Raw genomic sequence first — 12,597 nt, forward strand, 5'->3', positions numbered from 1 at the left:
CCTGGTGAGCCACCTGGTACCCGGGGAGTGATCCGGATCCTGGTTAGGGACCGGGATCTGGTAAGTGAGTGGGAACTGGTGAGTGACCCAGAACTATTGAATGACCCAGAACTGGTCAGTGACTGGGAACCTGGTCTGTGACCTGTAACCTGGTGAGTGACCCAGAACTATTGAATGACCCAGAACTGGTCAGTGACTGGGAACCTGGTCTGTGACCTGTAACCTGGTGAGTGACCCGGAACTGGTTAATAACCCAGAACCTGGTGAGTCACCTGGAACTGATGAGTGACTATGGAGGTATCAATTTTATGAATATAAATACATAAAATGTTGTTTTTCTTTGAATGAAGATGCAAGATGTCCTCAGAAAACCTAAAAGAAGAAGAAGAAGATCTTCCTCCGTGTGTTAGTGAGGAAGATGATGCTGGAGCTGCTGACTTAGAAGTGACGTCACTCACATGTCATCCTCCATTCACTGTATTAAAACCTTCATCAGGTCAATTGTTCAAAACAAATTGTGTGCGTGGGGCTGCGCGCGCGCTCCCGGTTCGCGCGCTCTGTCGCCATCTGGCGGAGAACCTCGGAGGTTACGTCATCAGCGGGAGGATGTAAAATGGCGTCAGGAGCAGAGCAGCGGGGTTCGAACTGGTTTTAATGGTGACGGCGGAACGAACTGGTGGGATTCTTACAGGTAACACGTATATAGAACACACACCCGGACCCGGTACCGGTTCTGAGAGCTGAATGAACGGACGGTGGGGATCGAAACCAGTGACACCAACATGGCTCAGGAGCGTGAACCGGAGGAGACGGTGTCCTCTAGTTATTGATCTGATTACTCTGGTTACTGATCTGATTGATGGACATGCAGGACCGGAATCTGCCGGTCCTGCAGCCAGGACTGGAGCCAGGTTCTGGTCTTGCTCAGCTGGATCCGGATCAGGTCTAATGATGGCACCTGCAGGGCCGTATCACGCCCCTGAAGGATTAGGGGCAGAACTGGGGCACCTCTGCCCCCCCCCCCCCCCCCCCCCCACACACACACACACCCGTGGTGATGCAAGAGTAGAAAACCACAGAAGAAGGAAATAAAAATAAAATAATAGATGCTTTTATTAAACAGATATGGTGATTTTATTTATCATCAGTCTGATAATCCAGATTATAATCCTAAAGTTTTCTTTGACAGGAAGTGACCATGCTTTGACGTGCTGGCTCTGCCCACTTTGCAATGGCGGCAGAGCTTTTCTCCACCAGCCTTCCTCACAATGAGGAGGTGGAGGCTCTGGACGCGAAGAAGAGTTTCATTCAGCTGAGCGAGCCCGAACTGTCGTCTGAGCGAAGTGACGAGCTCGACGGTGTTCAGGGAAACAACTACAAAGACAACAACGGCGAGGACGGAGACAGCTGGCAGGCGGCGCACCCCACCCTGAGAGAGAGGTAAACGGCAACACACCTGACAGCGGTGGGTGGGGGGGGTCTAAAAAGAAACTCCAGATCATATGCTCTGAATATCTCTATTCGGAGCTGGAAACCATAGTGAAAAGACATAAATTCACCATGGCAACCGTTGATAAAAAGCTGTCAGTATTTTCATCCTGTTGTCACAAGACGTTCCCATCTAAGCGCACAAAGCATATGATGAGAATTTCTGGAAAAAAAAAAGATCACTGCTGCTAATGAAAGTAAAGCAGAATGGGAGAGTCTACATTGTCCACAGACCAAGTATTTACTGGGTTACTTCAGGTTTTTACCAGTTAAAATCAGACATCTTCAGACGACTTAGAACGGAATTTCACAGCCACGCTGAATGACTCCTAGAATTGAAGAAAATGCATTTATATTAGGAGTGACTGATCATGAGACCATAAGACCTGATCATGAGTGTTAATGAAGTGCGAAGCTTCACTTAAAAGGCTCAAACTGCAATTCAGTACACTTTAAAGTGTGCAGACGCGTTGGGACCAAGCAGCAACCTCCGGCAGAAGTGCATAAAACTGCAGTTCCTCCGTCATCCACTCGGAGCTGCAAAACAGAGCAAATCCCCACAGACTCCCATGTTAAAAAGACCAACTTCACAGCAGAAATAAACATGTTTACAGGAGAAATAAACATGTTTACAGCAGAAATAAACATGTTTACAGCCTGGTACAAAAATCTATTTTAGGTTTAATAGGTCTGGTTTACCTTCATGACAACTGTGGGGGGAGTGAATTTTTTTCTAACTCGCCCGTTTAAAAGTAATTTAATCTCAAAATTTGCAATAGTTAGGGGAGTGTACTTTTGACTGACAGGTACACAATCTCCTGCTTTAAGTGATAGGAACGTAAAACAACCGCAGGTTTTTAGCCGGTTAACAACTTCACTCAACTTGAAGATCCTAGCAGCTATGTTGTCGGGGGCTTTATGCCCCTGGTGGGGTCACCCATGGCAAACAGGTGTCTAGGGGAGGGACCAGACCAAGCACGGCTCATCGACCCCTTTGATGACGACAAACCTGGGCATAAATGTTCCCTTGCCCGGACGTGGGTAACCGGGACCCCCCTCTGGAGCCAGGCCTGGAGGTGGGGTACGAGAGCGAGCGTCTGGTGGCCGGGCCTTCGCCCATGGGGCCTGGTCGGGCTCAGCCCGAAAGGGTTTACATAGGCCCCATCTCCCGTGGGCTCACCATCTGCGGGAGGAGCCGTAGAGGTCGGGTGCAGTGTGAGCTGGGCGGCAGCAAGGGGCGGTGACCCTGGCAGTCCGATCCCCGGCTGCAGAAGCTGGCTCTAGGGACGTGGAATGTCACCTCTCTGGTGGGGAAGGAGCCTGAGCTTGTGAGCGAGGTTGAGCGGTTCCGGCTAGATATAGTTGGACTCACCTTGACGCATGGCTTGGGCTCTGGAACCAGTACCCTCGAGAGGAGCTGGACCTTCTTCTACTCTGGAGTTGCTCGTGGTGAGAGGTGCCGAGCAGGTGTGGGCACTCTCATCAGCCCCCAGCTTGGTGCCTGTCTATAACGAACAGTGTCCATATGTACACCTGGCATCAGGACTCCCTGGGCCGCAGTTCGATGATCAATTTTGTAGTCGTATCGTCGGACCTGCGGCCACATGCCTTAGACACTCGGGTAAAGAGGGGGGCGGAGCTGTCAACTGATCACCACATGGTGGTGAGTAGGCTCAGATGGTGGGGGAGGAAGCCGGTCAGATCTGGCAGGCCCAAACGTGTTGTGAGGGTCTGCTGGGAATGTCTGGCTGAGTCCCCTGTCAGAGCGAGCTTCAACTCCCACCTTCAACAGAGCTTCAACCATGTCCCGAGTGAGGCGGGGGACATTGAGTCCGAATGGGCTGTGTTCCGTGCCTCTATTGCTGAGGCGGCCAGCCGGAGCTGTGGCTGTAAGGTCGTTGGTGCCTGTCGTGGCGGCAATCCCAGGACTCGTTGGTGGACACCAGCAGTGAGGGATGCCGTCAAGCTGAAGAAGGAGTCCTATCGGTCCTTCTTGGTCTGTGGGACTCCGGAGGCAGCTGATGGGTACCGACAGGCTAAGCGGCAAGCGGCTTCGGCTGTTGCCAAGGCAAAAACTCGGGCATGGGAGGAGTTCGGCGAGGCCATGGAGAAAGACTTCCGGACGGCTTTGAGGCGATTCTGGTCCACCATCCGGCGGCTCAGGAGGGGAAGCAGTGCTCCTTCAATACTGTGTACAGTGGAGATGGGGGGCTGCTGACCTCAACTCGGGACGTTGTGGGTTGGTGGAGGGAGTACTTCGAAGACCTCCTCAATCCTACCAACACGTCTTCAGATGAGGAAGCAGAGCTGGGGGACTCAGGGGTGGACTCTCCTATCGCTGGGGCTGAAGTTGCTGAGGTGGTCAAAAAGCTCCTTGGTGGCAAAGCCCCGGGGGCGGACGAGATCCGCCCGGAGTTCCTTCAGGCTCTGGATGCTGTGGGGCTGTCCTGGCTGACACGCCTCTGCAGCATCGCGTGGACATCGGGGGCAGTGCCGCTGAATTGGCAGACTGGGGTGGTGGTCCCCCTTTTTAAGAAGGGGGACCGGAGGGTGTGTTCCAATTACAGGGGAATCACACTCCTCAGCCTCCCTGGTATGGTCTATTCAGGGGTCCTGGAGAGGAGGGTCCGCCGGATAGTCGAATCTCTGATTGAGGAGGAGCAGTGCGGTTTTCGTCCTGGCCGCGGAACAGTGGACCAGCTCTATACCCTCTTTGGGGTCCTGGAGGGGGCATGGGAGTTTGCCCAACCAGTCTACATGTGCTTTGTGGACCTGGAGAAGGTGTTCGACTGTGTTCCCCGCGGGCTCTGGAGAATGGGGTACCGGACCCCCTTGTGCGAGCTGTCTGGTCCCTGTACAACAGGTGTCAGAGCTTGGTCCGCATTGCTGGTAGTAAGTCGGATTTGTTTCCGGTGAGGGTTGGACTCCGCCAAGGCTGCCCTTTATCACTGATTCTGTTCATAACTTATATGGACAGAATTTCTAGGCGCAGCCGAGGTGTCGAGGGGATCCGGCTCGGTGGCCCCAGGATTGGGTCCCTGCTTTTTGCAGATGACTGGGTCCTGTTGGCTTCATCTGGTCTGGTGATCTTCAGCTCTCGCTTGAGCGATTCGCTGCCGAGTGTGAAGCGGCCGGGATGGGAATCATTACCTCCAAATCTGAGACCATGGTCCTCAGCCAGAATAGGGTGGATTGCCCTCTCTGGGTTGGGAGTCAGGTTCTTTGTCAAGTGGAGTAGTTTAAATATCTCGTGGTCTTGTTCACGAGTGAGGGAAGGATGGAGCATGAGATCGATAGACGGATCGGTGCGGCGTCTGCAGTAATGCGGACTCTGCGCCGGTCTGTCGTGGTGAAGAAGGAGCTGAGCCAGAAGGCGAAGCTCTCGATTTACCAGTCGATCTATGTTCCTACCCTCACCTATGGTTATGAGCTGTGGGTCGTGACCGAAAGAACAAGATCTCGTATACAGGCAGCTGAAATGAGTTTCCTCCACAGGGTGGCTGGGCTCTCCCTTAGAGATAGGGTGAGGAGCTCGGTCATCCGGGAGGGGCTCAGAGTTGAGCCGCTGCTCCTCCACATCGAGAGGAACCAGTTGAGGTGGCACGGGCATCTGGTTAGGATGCCTCCTGGACGTCCTCCCTGGTGAGGTGTTCCAGGCACGTCCCTCTGGGAGGAGGCCCCGGGGAAGACCTAGGACACGCTGGAGGGATTATATCTCTCGGCTGGCCTGGGATTCCCCCTGCAGAGTTGACAAATGTGGCTGGGAAGAGGGAAGTCTGGGCTTCCCTGCTGAGGCTGCTGTCCCCGCGACCCGACCCCGGATAAGTGGCACGAAGACGAGACGAAGAACTTGACTTAGCTTGAGCCTGCTTATCTTGGGTACATGTCAATCAAAAGGACACGCCCCTAAATATTCCTAAATTCTACATTAAATTACTTTATTGAGTGAGTTAGAAAAAAACTCAGTCCCCCCACAGTTGTCATGAAGGTACCCCTGACCTATTAAACTAAAAATGGATTTTTTAACCAGGCTGTAAACATGTTTATTTCTGCTATGAAGTTGGTCTTTTTAACATGGGAGTCTATGGGGATTTGCTTTGTTTTGCAGCCCCTAGTGGATGAAGGGGGAACTGCAGTTTTATGAACTTCTGCATAGGCTTCACGTCTAACCGCCGGAGCCTCCGTCCATCTTTCATATACGGTCTATGGTGTGTAAGTTCTTTGGATAAAATGCTAAATGAATGTCTTATGGAATAGAATAGAATAGAATTACGGCTCGTTTCCACGGTGTGTGATGTTGGAGGTCAGAAAATCCTTTGTGGTTCAGATAATCCATCTCTGACAGGAGACGGCTAGAAACTCTATCAGCCAGTATGTTACCATGGTAACCTTTGGTTTACCGTCGGTTACTGACTCAGTGATTATACCTGATTTGCTCTCTGAACCACCGTCCTGGATGATGATGGGGTTGATAACCGAAGTTGGGGTTAGTTAAAGCAGATAACGAGCAGTTAACTTGATATGTTGAGGCTGCTGACTAGTTTAGGTTTCTGAATCTTGCTAGTTAAGAAGACCGTCCTCCAGTTAACCCGTTAAGCCTCAGTTGGTTCAGGTTTGTTTGTTTCACCTGCAGGAACGCGCTGATGTTCAACAACGAGCAGATGGCCGACGTTCACTTTGTTGTCGGTCCTCCAGGTGAAACCCAGACCGTCCCGGCTCATAAGGTACAGAACCTGGTCCACACTGGTCCCTTCAGTCATTACGTGTCTTATCCTCTGGTTCTGACTGGTTTCCTGTCGGTGTTGCAGTACGTCCTGGCGGTCGGCAGCTCCGTGTTTGGAGCCATGTTCTACGGCGATCTGGCCGAGGGACAATCTGTGATCCACATCCCGGATGTGGAGCCGGCTGCTTTCCTCATCCTGTTAAAGTGAGTCCAGCTCCAGACTGGGTCCAGGTCTGTTCCAGATCGGGTCCAGACTGTGTCCAAACTGGGTCCAGATCGGTTCTAGACTGGATCCAGATCGGGTCCAGACTGGGTCTAAACTGTGTCCAAACTGGGTCCAGATCGGTTCTAGACTGGATTCAGATCGGGTCCAGACTGGGTCTAAACTGTGTCCACACTGGGTCCAGATCGGTTCTAGACTGGATCCAGATCGGGTCCAGACTGGGTCTAAACTGTGTCCAGACTGGGTCCAGATCGGGTCCAGACTGGGTCCAAACTGGGTCCAGATTGGGTCCAGATCGGGTCCAGACTGGGTCTGATAATTCTGTATCCTGTTGGTACTTCAATTGCGGTTCTGATGTGGTTCTGGCTCGTCCTCAGGTACATGTACAGCGATGAGATTGACCTGGAGGCCGACACTGTGCTCGCCACGCTTTATGCCGCGAAGAAGTACATCGTCCTAGCGCTGGCGAAGGCGTGCGTCAGCTTCCTGGAGACCAGCCTGGAGGCGAGGAACGCCTGCGTCCTGCTGTCTCAGAGCCGGCTGTTCGAGGAACCGGACCTGACGCAGCGCTGCTGGGAGGTGATCGACGCTCAGGCGGAGCTGGCGCTGCGGTCCGAAGGGTTCTGCGAGATTGACCCGCCAACGCTGGAGATCATCCTGCAGAGAGAGACGCTGAACAGCCGCGAGCTGGTGGTGTTCCAGGCCGTGCTGAACTGGGCCGCGGCGGAGTGTCGGCGGCAGGGCCTGACCGTGACCCCCCGGAACCAGCGCACAGTTCTGGGGAAGGCTATGTACCTGGTCCGAATCCCCTCAATGTCGCTCCAGGAGTTTGCAGACGGGCCGGCACAGTCGGACGTTCTGACCCTGAACGAGACGCACAACCTCTTCCTGTGGTTCACCGCCACCAACAAACCCAGACTGGACTTCCCGGTGGTGAAACGGGCCGGACTGGTACCACAGAGGTGCCACCGCTTCCAGTCCTCTGCCTACCGGAGCAACCAGTGGCGGTACCGGGGCCGCTGTGACAGCATCCAGTTCGCAGTGGACCGCAGGATCTTCATCGCGGGCCTGGGTCTGTACGGGTCCAGCGGTGGTAAGGCGGAGTACAGCGTGAAGATCGAACTGAAGAGGCAGGGAACCACCCTGGCCCAGAACCTCACCAAGTTCCTGTCAGACGGGTCGAGCAGCACCTTCCCCGTGTGGTTCGAACACCCGGTCCAAGTGGAGCAGGACACCTTCTACACGGTCAGCGCCGTCCTGGACGGGAACGAGCTGAGCTACTTCGGTCAGGAGGGGATGACCGAGGTCCAGTGTGGAAAGGTGACCTTCCAGTTCCAGTGCTCCTCGGACAGTACCAACGGAACCGGCGTGCAGGGCGGGCAGATCCCAGAACTGGTGTTCTACTGCTGAACCCATGAACAGAGACTGGTTCAGATCTGCTGTTGGAACCAGTCATAACTCCAAACTGGTTAGTTTTTCCTAAACCTGGCCGAGACCGCTGCAGACGTGTTACTGTTGGGGTAAATGCACCTGGAACCTAGCAGAACATGGAAATGTTTACCAGTTTCATGTTCTACTGGTTTCTGTCCCATAGCGATGTCCTCATGGTTTGACTGGTTTGAATGGAAATGCTTTGTCGCTGAGATTCTCTCCGTTATGTTGCTACGCTACGTGTTGGCATTGGCGCTCTCGTGTCCTGACGTGTTTACAGGTAGTTACAGAACAGATCAGAGCGTTTCTGTAGATCTCTAACAGGACTCTGGACCATCAGAAAGAACTGGTTCTGAGCTGGGCTCTGGAACAGAACCAGCACTGGAACCAGTTTGTTGGCGATCTGTTTGAGTGTTTTGTTGGGAGACGATGCAGATTAAAGTGTGTCTGACTGAAAGTGAAGCGTACGTCTGTTTCTTTCAGGTGATGATGTCATGAAGTTGTAGTTCCCACAGCCACCAGCAGGTGTCAGCAGCAGGATTCTACTTCCTGTTTACCAGCTGGTTTAAGGCAGGAAATAAAGCTTTTTTTCCAGCAACGTGCAGGAATTTTCTCTGCACACAAAAACTGGGAAACGTACCTTAATACCCGACTTTTTCTACTTTAAAAATAAAAAAAATAAAAAAATCCAATCTAACCGATCCAACGCAAATGGGTGGAGCTTGACATCATAGACTATATATAAAACGATGGGCGGAGCCTCCATGACGTCACCTGTAGGTTTCTGAAGAGCTGAATTGAAGCTCGGTGGGCGGTTCCTACCATAGCCATCTTGGCAGGGGCATGCACGTCGTCTCTCCCGGAAAATACAAATATGTGCAAAGAGGTGGAGCTGAGAGGGGAGCTGTGAGCGTCATGGGGGATGATTGACATCTAGCGAACTCCGAGCTGCCTGTAGCTAAAAGCTAACCGAGCCGGAGATACCAGGAGCTAATCAGCTAACGGAAGTAAGCGGGCTAAAGCTAAATCATGTTGTGAACCGGCTAAAAAACGCGGTTGTTCTATGTTCTTCTGACTTGAAGCGGGAGATCGGGTACCAGTCAATCAAAAGGACACGCCCCTAAATATGCCGAACTTCGAGATTAAATTACTTTTAAATGGGCGAGTTAGAAAAAAATTCACTCCCCTCACAGTTGTCATGAAGGTAAACCTGACCTATTAAACCTAAAATAGATTTTTGTACCAGGCTGTAAACATGTTTATTTCTGCTGTGAAGTTGGTCTTTTTAACATGGGAGTCTATGGGGATTTGCTGTGTGTTGCAGCCTCTAGTGGATTTTTGCGTAGGCTTCACTTTTAACCACCGGAGGCTCCGTCCATCTTTCATACGCGGTCTATGGTTGACACGCTGCAATCTTTTGATTGGTTGGAAAAAAAAAACTCATCTCTTCCTGAACGATCTGAAAACAACAGGAATGGCTTTCGTTCATCGTTAATCTTTGTTATTTCTACACATCTGTTCATTTTACATCATCGTAGCCTCACAATCTGACAGCTTAGGAGGTGGAAGACTTCGCGTCTGCTGGCTGACTGCGACTGTTCAGCTTCTACAGATGCGGAGCGAATCTGGGAGGAAAAGTTTGGGGTTTTCAGGGTGAATGAAGTGTGACGTCTCACCGATGGCGGGAGCGTTGATGCAGAGCTCTCGGGCCAGCAGCAGGAAGGTCTTTCCCAGGATGTAAACGTTCACCTGGACACAAACAAACAGAGCTGAGTCTGCAGTTTCCAGATCTAAACCTGTCCGGTTCGATCCGGTCTGAGGTCAGCTGTACCTGCAGCAGGTCACTCAGGTCCAGCAACATGTCTGAGACACGGTTAAGCAGGATAACACAGAACATCTGCATGTGGACGAACCCAACTGGAGTTTCAGGAACAAACAAGGAGAGGACAGAAGTTTTGTTCTGGACTGAAGCGGGAGGATCAGTTTTATAAACTACGTGTGGTCATGGCCTCAGTACCAGTAGAGCAACATTAAAAAGCTGTCTCTGTTTGTGGTGAAGTGGTAGAAAGGAGGCTTTGCAGACATTTCCCACCCTCCCTCCACGACCGCCTTCTTGTCGAGCAACTGTGTCATAAAGGTCTCCAAGGCTGAAATAATAGGGATGCACCGATCCACTTTTTACTGATATCTGCCGATACCAAACCTGTTTATGTGAACATTATTGTGACTATGGTTATTAATAATGTTATTATATCATTATTATTGTGACGATGGTTATTATTGCTGTTATAACTGTGTAAGATTTCATTAGGTTGTAATAAATGTCCCATCCTTTCTGAAGTTACCTCACCAATACAAATATAATAACATTACAGATCTAACTATTTCAGCAAGTTTTATTCTGATTTGTCACATTTTACTTAAATACAACTATAAATGTGGTTTTGGAACAAAGATCCAGCTTTTAGTGCCGTGTTCCTCATCGCATGCGGCTCACCGACTCTTGACTTGCGGCTCGTGAAGCAGCTGCTGGCTTTCTGAAAATGCATCTAAACAAGTCATAATGATCCTCAACGGTGCAGTTCTCTCCACAAACAAGAGCTGCAGGCTGCTTGCAGAAATTTTGCTGTCCTAACGGCCCTAACTGACCCTGTCAGAGTTGCCAGTTCTGGCTGATTTCAGCTGCACCGAACTCCACCAAAGAGCTGCTCCGTCGGTAGCTCCGTATATATAATGAAAAAGAAACACCCACATTCTGGAGGCATTACTGTATTTCCACCATATACTGTTGCATAAGAATGCCATTACTCCGTGTAATATTTAGGATAACCATTCCTTGGTAAAACGCTGAATGTTTCTGATTTGGCAACGTAGCAGGATACGTTTTTTGGGCGGTGGCGGCTCTCCTCCTGTCTTAGTATATTGAGTGTGGCTCTTGTTGAATTAACAGTGAGGATCGCTGTTTTAATAGAACAAAAAATGTCCCATTTTAACATTCAAGGCATTTATTTCTTTTAAAACATGACTAGTGTGGTACTGGTACACTTTTATTAATTGCAAGTACGAGTACACACGCTTGGTATTGAGCCGCTACCGATACTGGTATTGGTATCGGTGCATCCCTATAAAATAAATAATAGTCTGTAAGATCAACGACATGAGGCACGTCCCACCTGGAAAACACAAGCTAAACAGAAAGAAGGGGCAAAAGGGGAAAATAAAACCAGTTTTACAGGAAGCTGGATGTGTTTGTACGGATTTGTTTCCTGAGGAAAAGTCGGAACGTTCAGCTGTGAGGAAGGGTTCTTCATCATCATCCTGAAAAATGAGCTCTGCATAAACAAATCTCCTTAAAACTTCTGTTTCTGACATTTTTTGATGGTTTCGTTTCAACCTTCAGCTGCCTGAACTTGGAGGAGACTCCACATTCGTTCCAGACTCACTAACCACACAACTGCGGTTGCTAGGATACGAGGGGTCCCCTCGGTGCGGCACACCAGGTAGAGGCAGGCGGCGATGACGTGCTCCGTCTTCCGTCCTCGGGTCAGGTGTTTGCTGACGACCAGCTTGAAGAAGTTGAAGGCCGTGTCCAGACAGTGCTGGTTGAGCTGCAGCTGGCTGCCGAGCTGCTGGATCTGCCGTTTACCTGCACACGCACACAGCGAGGATGTCACACCTGCAGGCACGCCACAGCGGCAACGTGTCAGCGGTCTTCCTCGGTACTCACCGCTCTGCAGGGTCTGAGCTCGGGACTCCTTCCCAACGCTGGTGTGGAAACCAGAACCCAGCAGAGGAGCTTTAACTGGACCTGAAGACAGACGGATGTTTATCAGAACCAAAGAAAACCCAAACATTCAGGATGTGACTGAACGGGAAACATCCTGCTAAACAGTGACGGGAAACATGGTGAGGTTCAGGGAGAATCACAGGGATTTATACGATGAAGACCCAACTGGATTGGTCCTAAACTGTCCCAAGAACCGGTTCTGGTTCTGGTTCCTCTGTTTACATCTCTGGGTACCTTTGCTTTGCAGCAGCATCACATTCCTTCATTCATACTAATTCTAAAACAGATGCAGCATAAAAAGAATAAAAAACGGATCCTCAAATGAAAAGAACCACCATATTAAACCGAGATAAACCTTGAATAAGTAAGTAAAATAATAAATAAAACTTGAGCGGATGTTCCCAAAATTCATAATGTTTATAGAAATACTGGGAGCAGGAACAAAGTGGCTCCTGTTACGTTTAGTTTTAGGATTTTAGGGACGACTGGTGTGTTAGATTTGTACTTGGAAGTCAGATTTTCTAGGCCTGTGACAATATGCCTTTGTCCTGATTCAATTCCGATTTTTTTGGGTGCCAATTCAATTTTAATTGCCATTCTCACAATTATTCAATATTGCTTATTTTTGTAGATTTAAAAACAAAAAAATGTACAAATCTTATTTTTGCTTGTCATTTTTCTTGGGAAAAATCCACACATTAGCCTGCTATAATGCAGGTCTGGCTAATTGATCTTTTTATAATTGAAAAGATCAATAAAAACAATAAAAATTACAAAAAAATAATGGATTATTTCTATTTATTTGGAAAGAAAGATTTTTTAACAAAAAAATTGATTTTAAAATTGTGAAGCAAAAAATCCCGATATTCGATTTTTTGATTTGATTTTCCCTGGAACAAATCTTCCAGCTGTCCCAGCTTAACTTTCTGTTATAACCCGACGTTC

The 12,597-nt window shown here is 49.8% G+C and overlaps 2 protein-coding genes across 3 annotated transcripts in view; one reads left to right on the forward strand and one right to left on the reverse strand.

The window, feature by feature from the left end:
• The window catches only part of brf1b (BRF1 general transcription factor IIIB subunit b), a 28,409-nt gene that overhangs the window by 5,088 nt on the left and 10,724 nt on the right, over positions 1 to 12,597 (reverse strand). For both annotated transcript variants that reach the window (XM_079255522.1, XM_079255521.1), the window contains exons 3-6: positions 11,593 to 11,673; positions 11,338 to 11,511; positions 9,697 to 9,728; positions 9,542 to 9,614 (exon numbers count right to left, since the gene is read on the reverse strand). In XM_079255522.1, the coding sequence (XP_079111648.1) occupies positions 9,542 to 9,614; positions 9,697 to 9,728; positions 11,338 to 11,511; positions 11,593 to 11,673 (360 nt within the window). The remainder of the gene's footprint in view (positions 1 to 9,541; positions 9,615 to 9,696; positions 9,729 to 11,337; positions 11,512 to 11,592; positions 11,674 to 12,597) is intronic.
• LOC306767661 (BTB/POZ domain-containing protein 6-B-like) lies at positions 586 to 8,394 on the forward strand. The gene is made up of 5 exons (XM_079255739.1): positions 586 to 691; positions 1,190 to 1,440; positions 6,122 to 6,212; positions 6,297 to 6,415; positions 6,812 to 8,394. Exons 2-5 carry the CDS (start codon positions 1,232 to 1,234, stop codon positions 7,842 to 7,844), a joined length of 1,452 nt encoding a protein of 483 aa, XP_079111865.1. The 5' UTR covers positions 586 to 691; positions 1,190 to 1,231; the 3' UTR covers positions 7,845 to 8,394.

The sequence above is a fragment of the Telmatherina bonti genome (genome assembly GCF_933228915.1).
Source record: "Telmatherina bonti genome assembly, chromosome: 16".
In the NCBI taxonomy this organism is placed as follows: domain Eukaryota; kingdom Metazoa; phylum Chordata; class Actinopteri; order Atheriniformes; family Telmatherinidae; genus Telmatherina; species Telmatherina bonti.

Excerpts from the sequence above, each read along its gene's own strand:
- LOC306767661 (XM_079255739.1), top strand. The coding sequence starts at position 1,232 with ATGGCGGCAGAGCTTTTCTCCACCAGCCTTCCTCACAATGAGGAGGTG. Across the intron at positions 1,441-6,121 it reads CACCCCACCCTGAGAGAGAG|GAACGCGCTGATGTTCAACA; the intron begins GTAAACGGCAAC and ends TTTCACCTGCAG. Across the intron at positions 6,416-6,811 it reads GCTTTCCTCATCCTGTTAAA|GTACATGTACAGCGATGAGA; the intron begins GTGAGTCCAGCT and ends GCTCGTCCTCAG.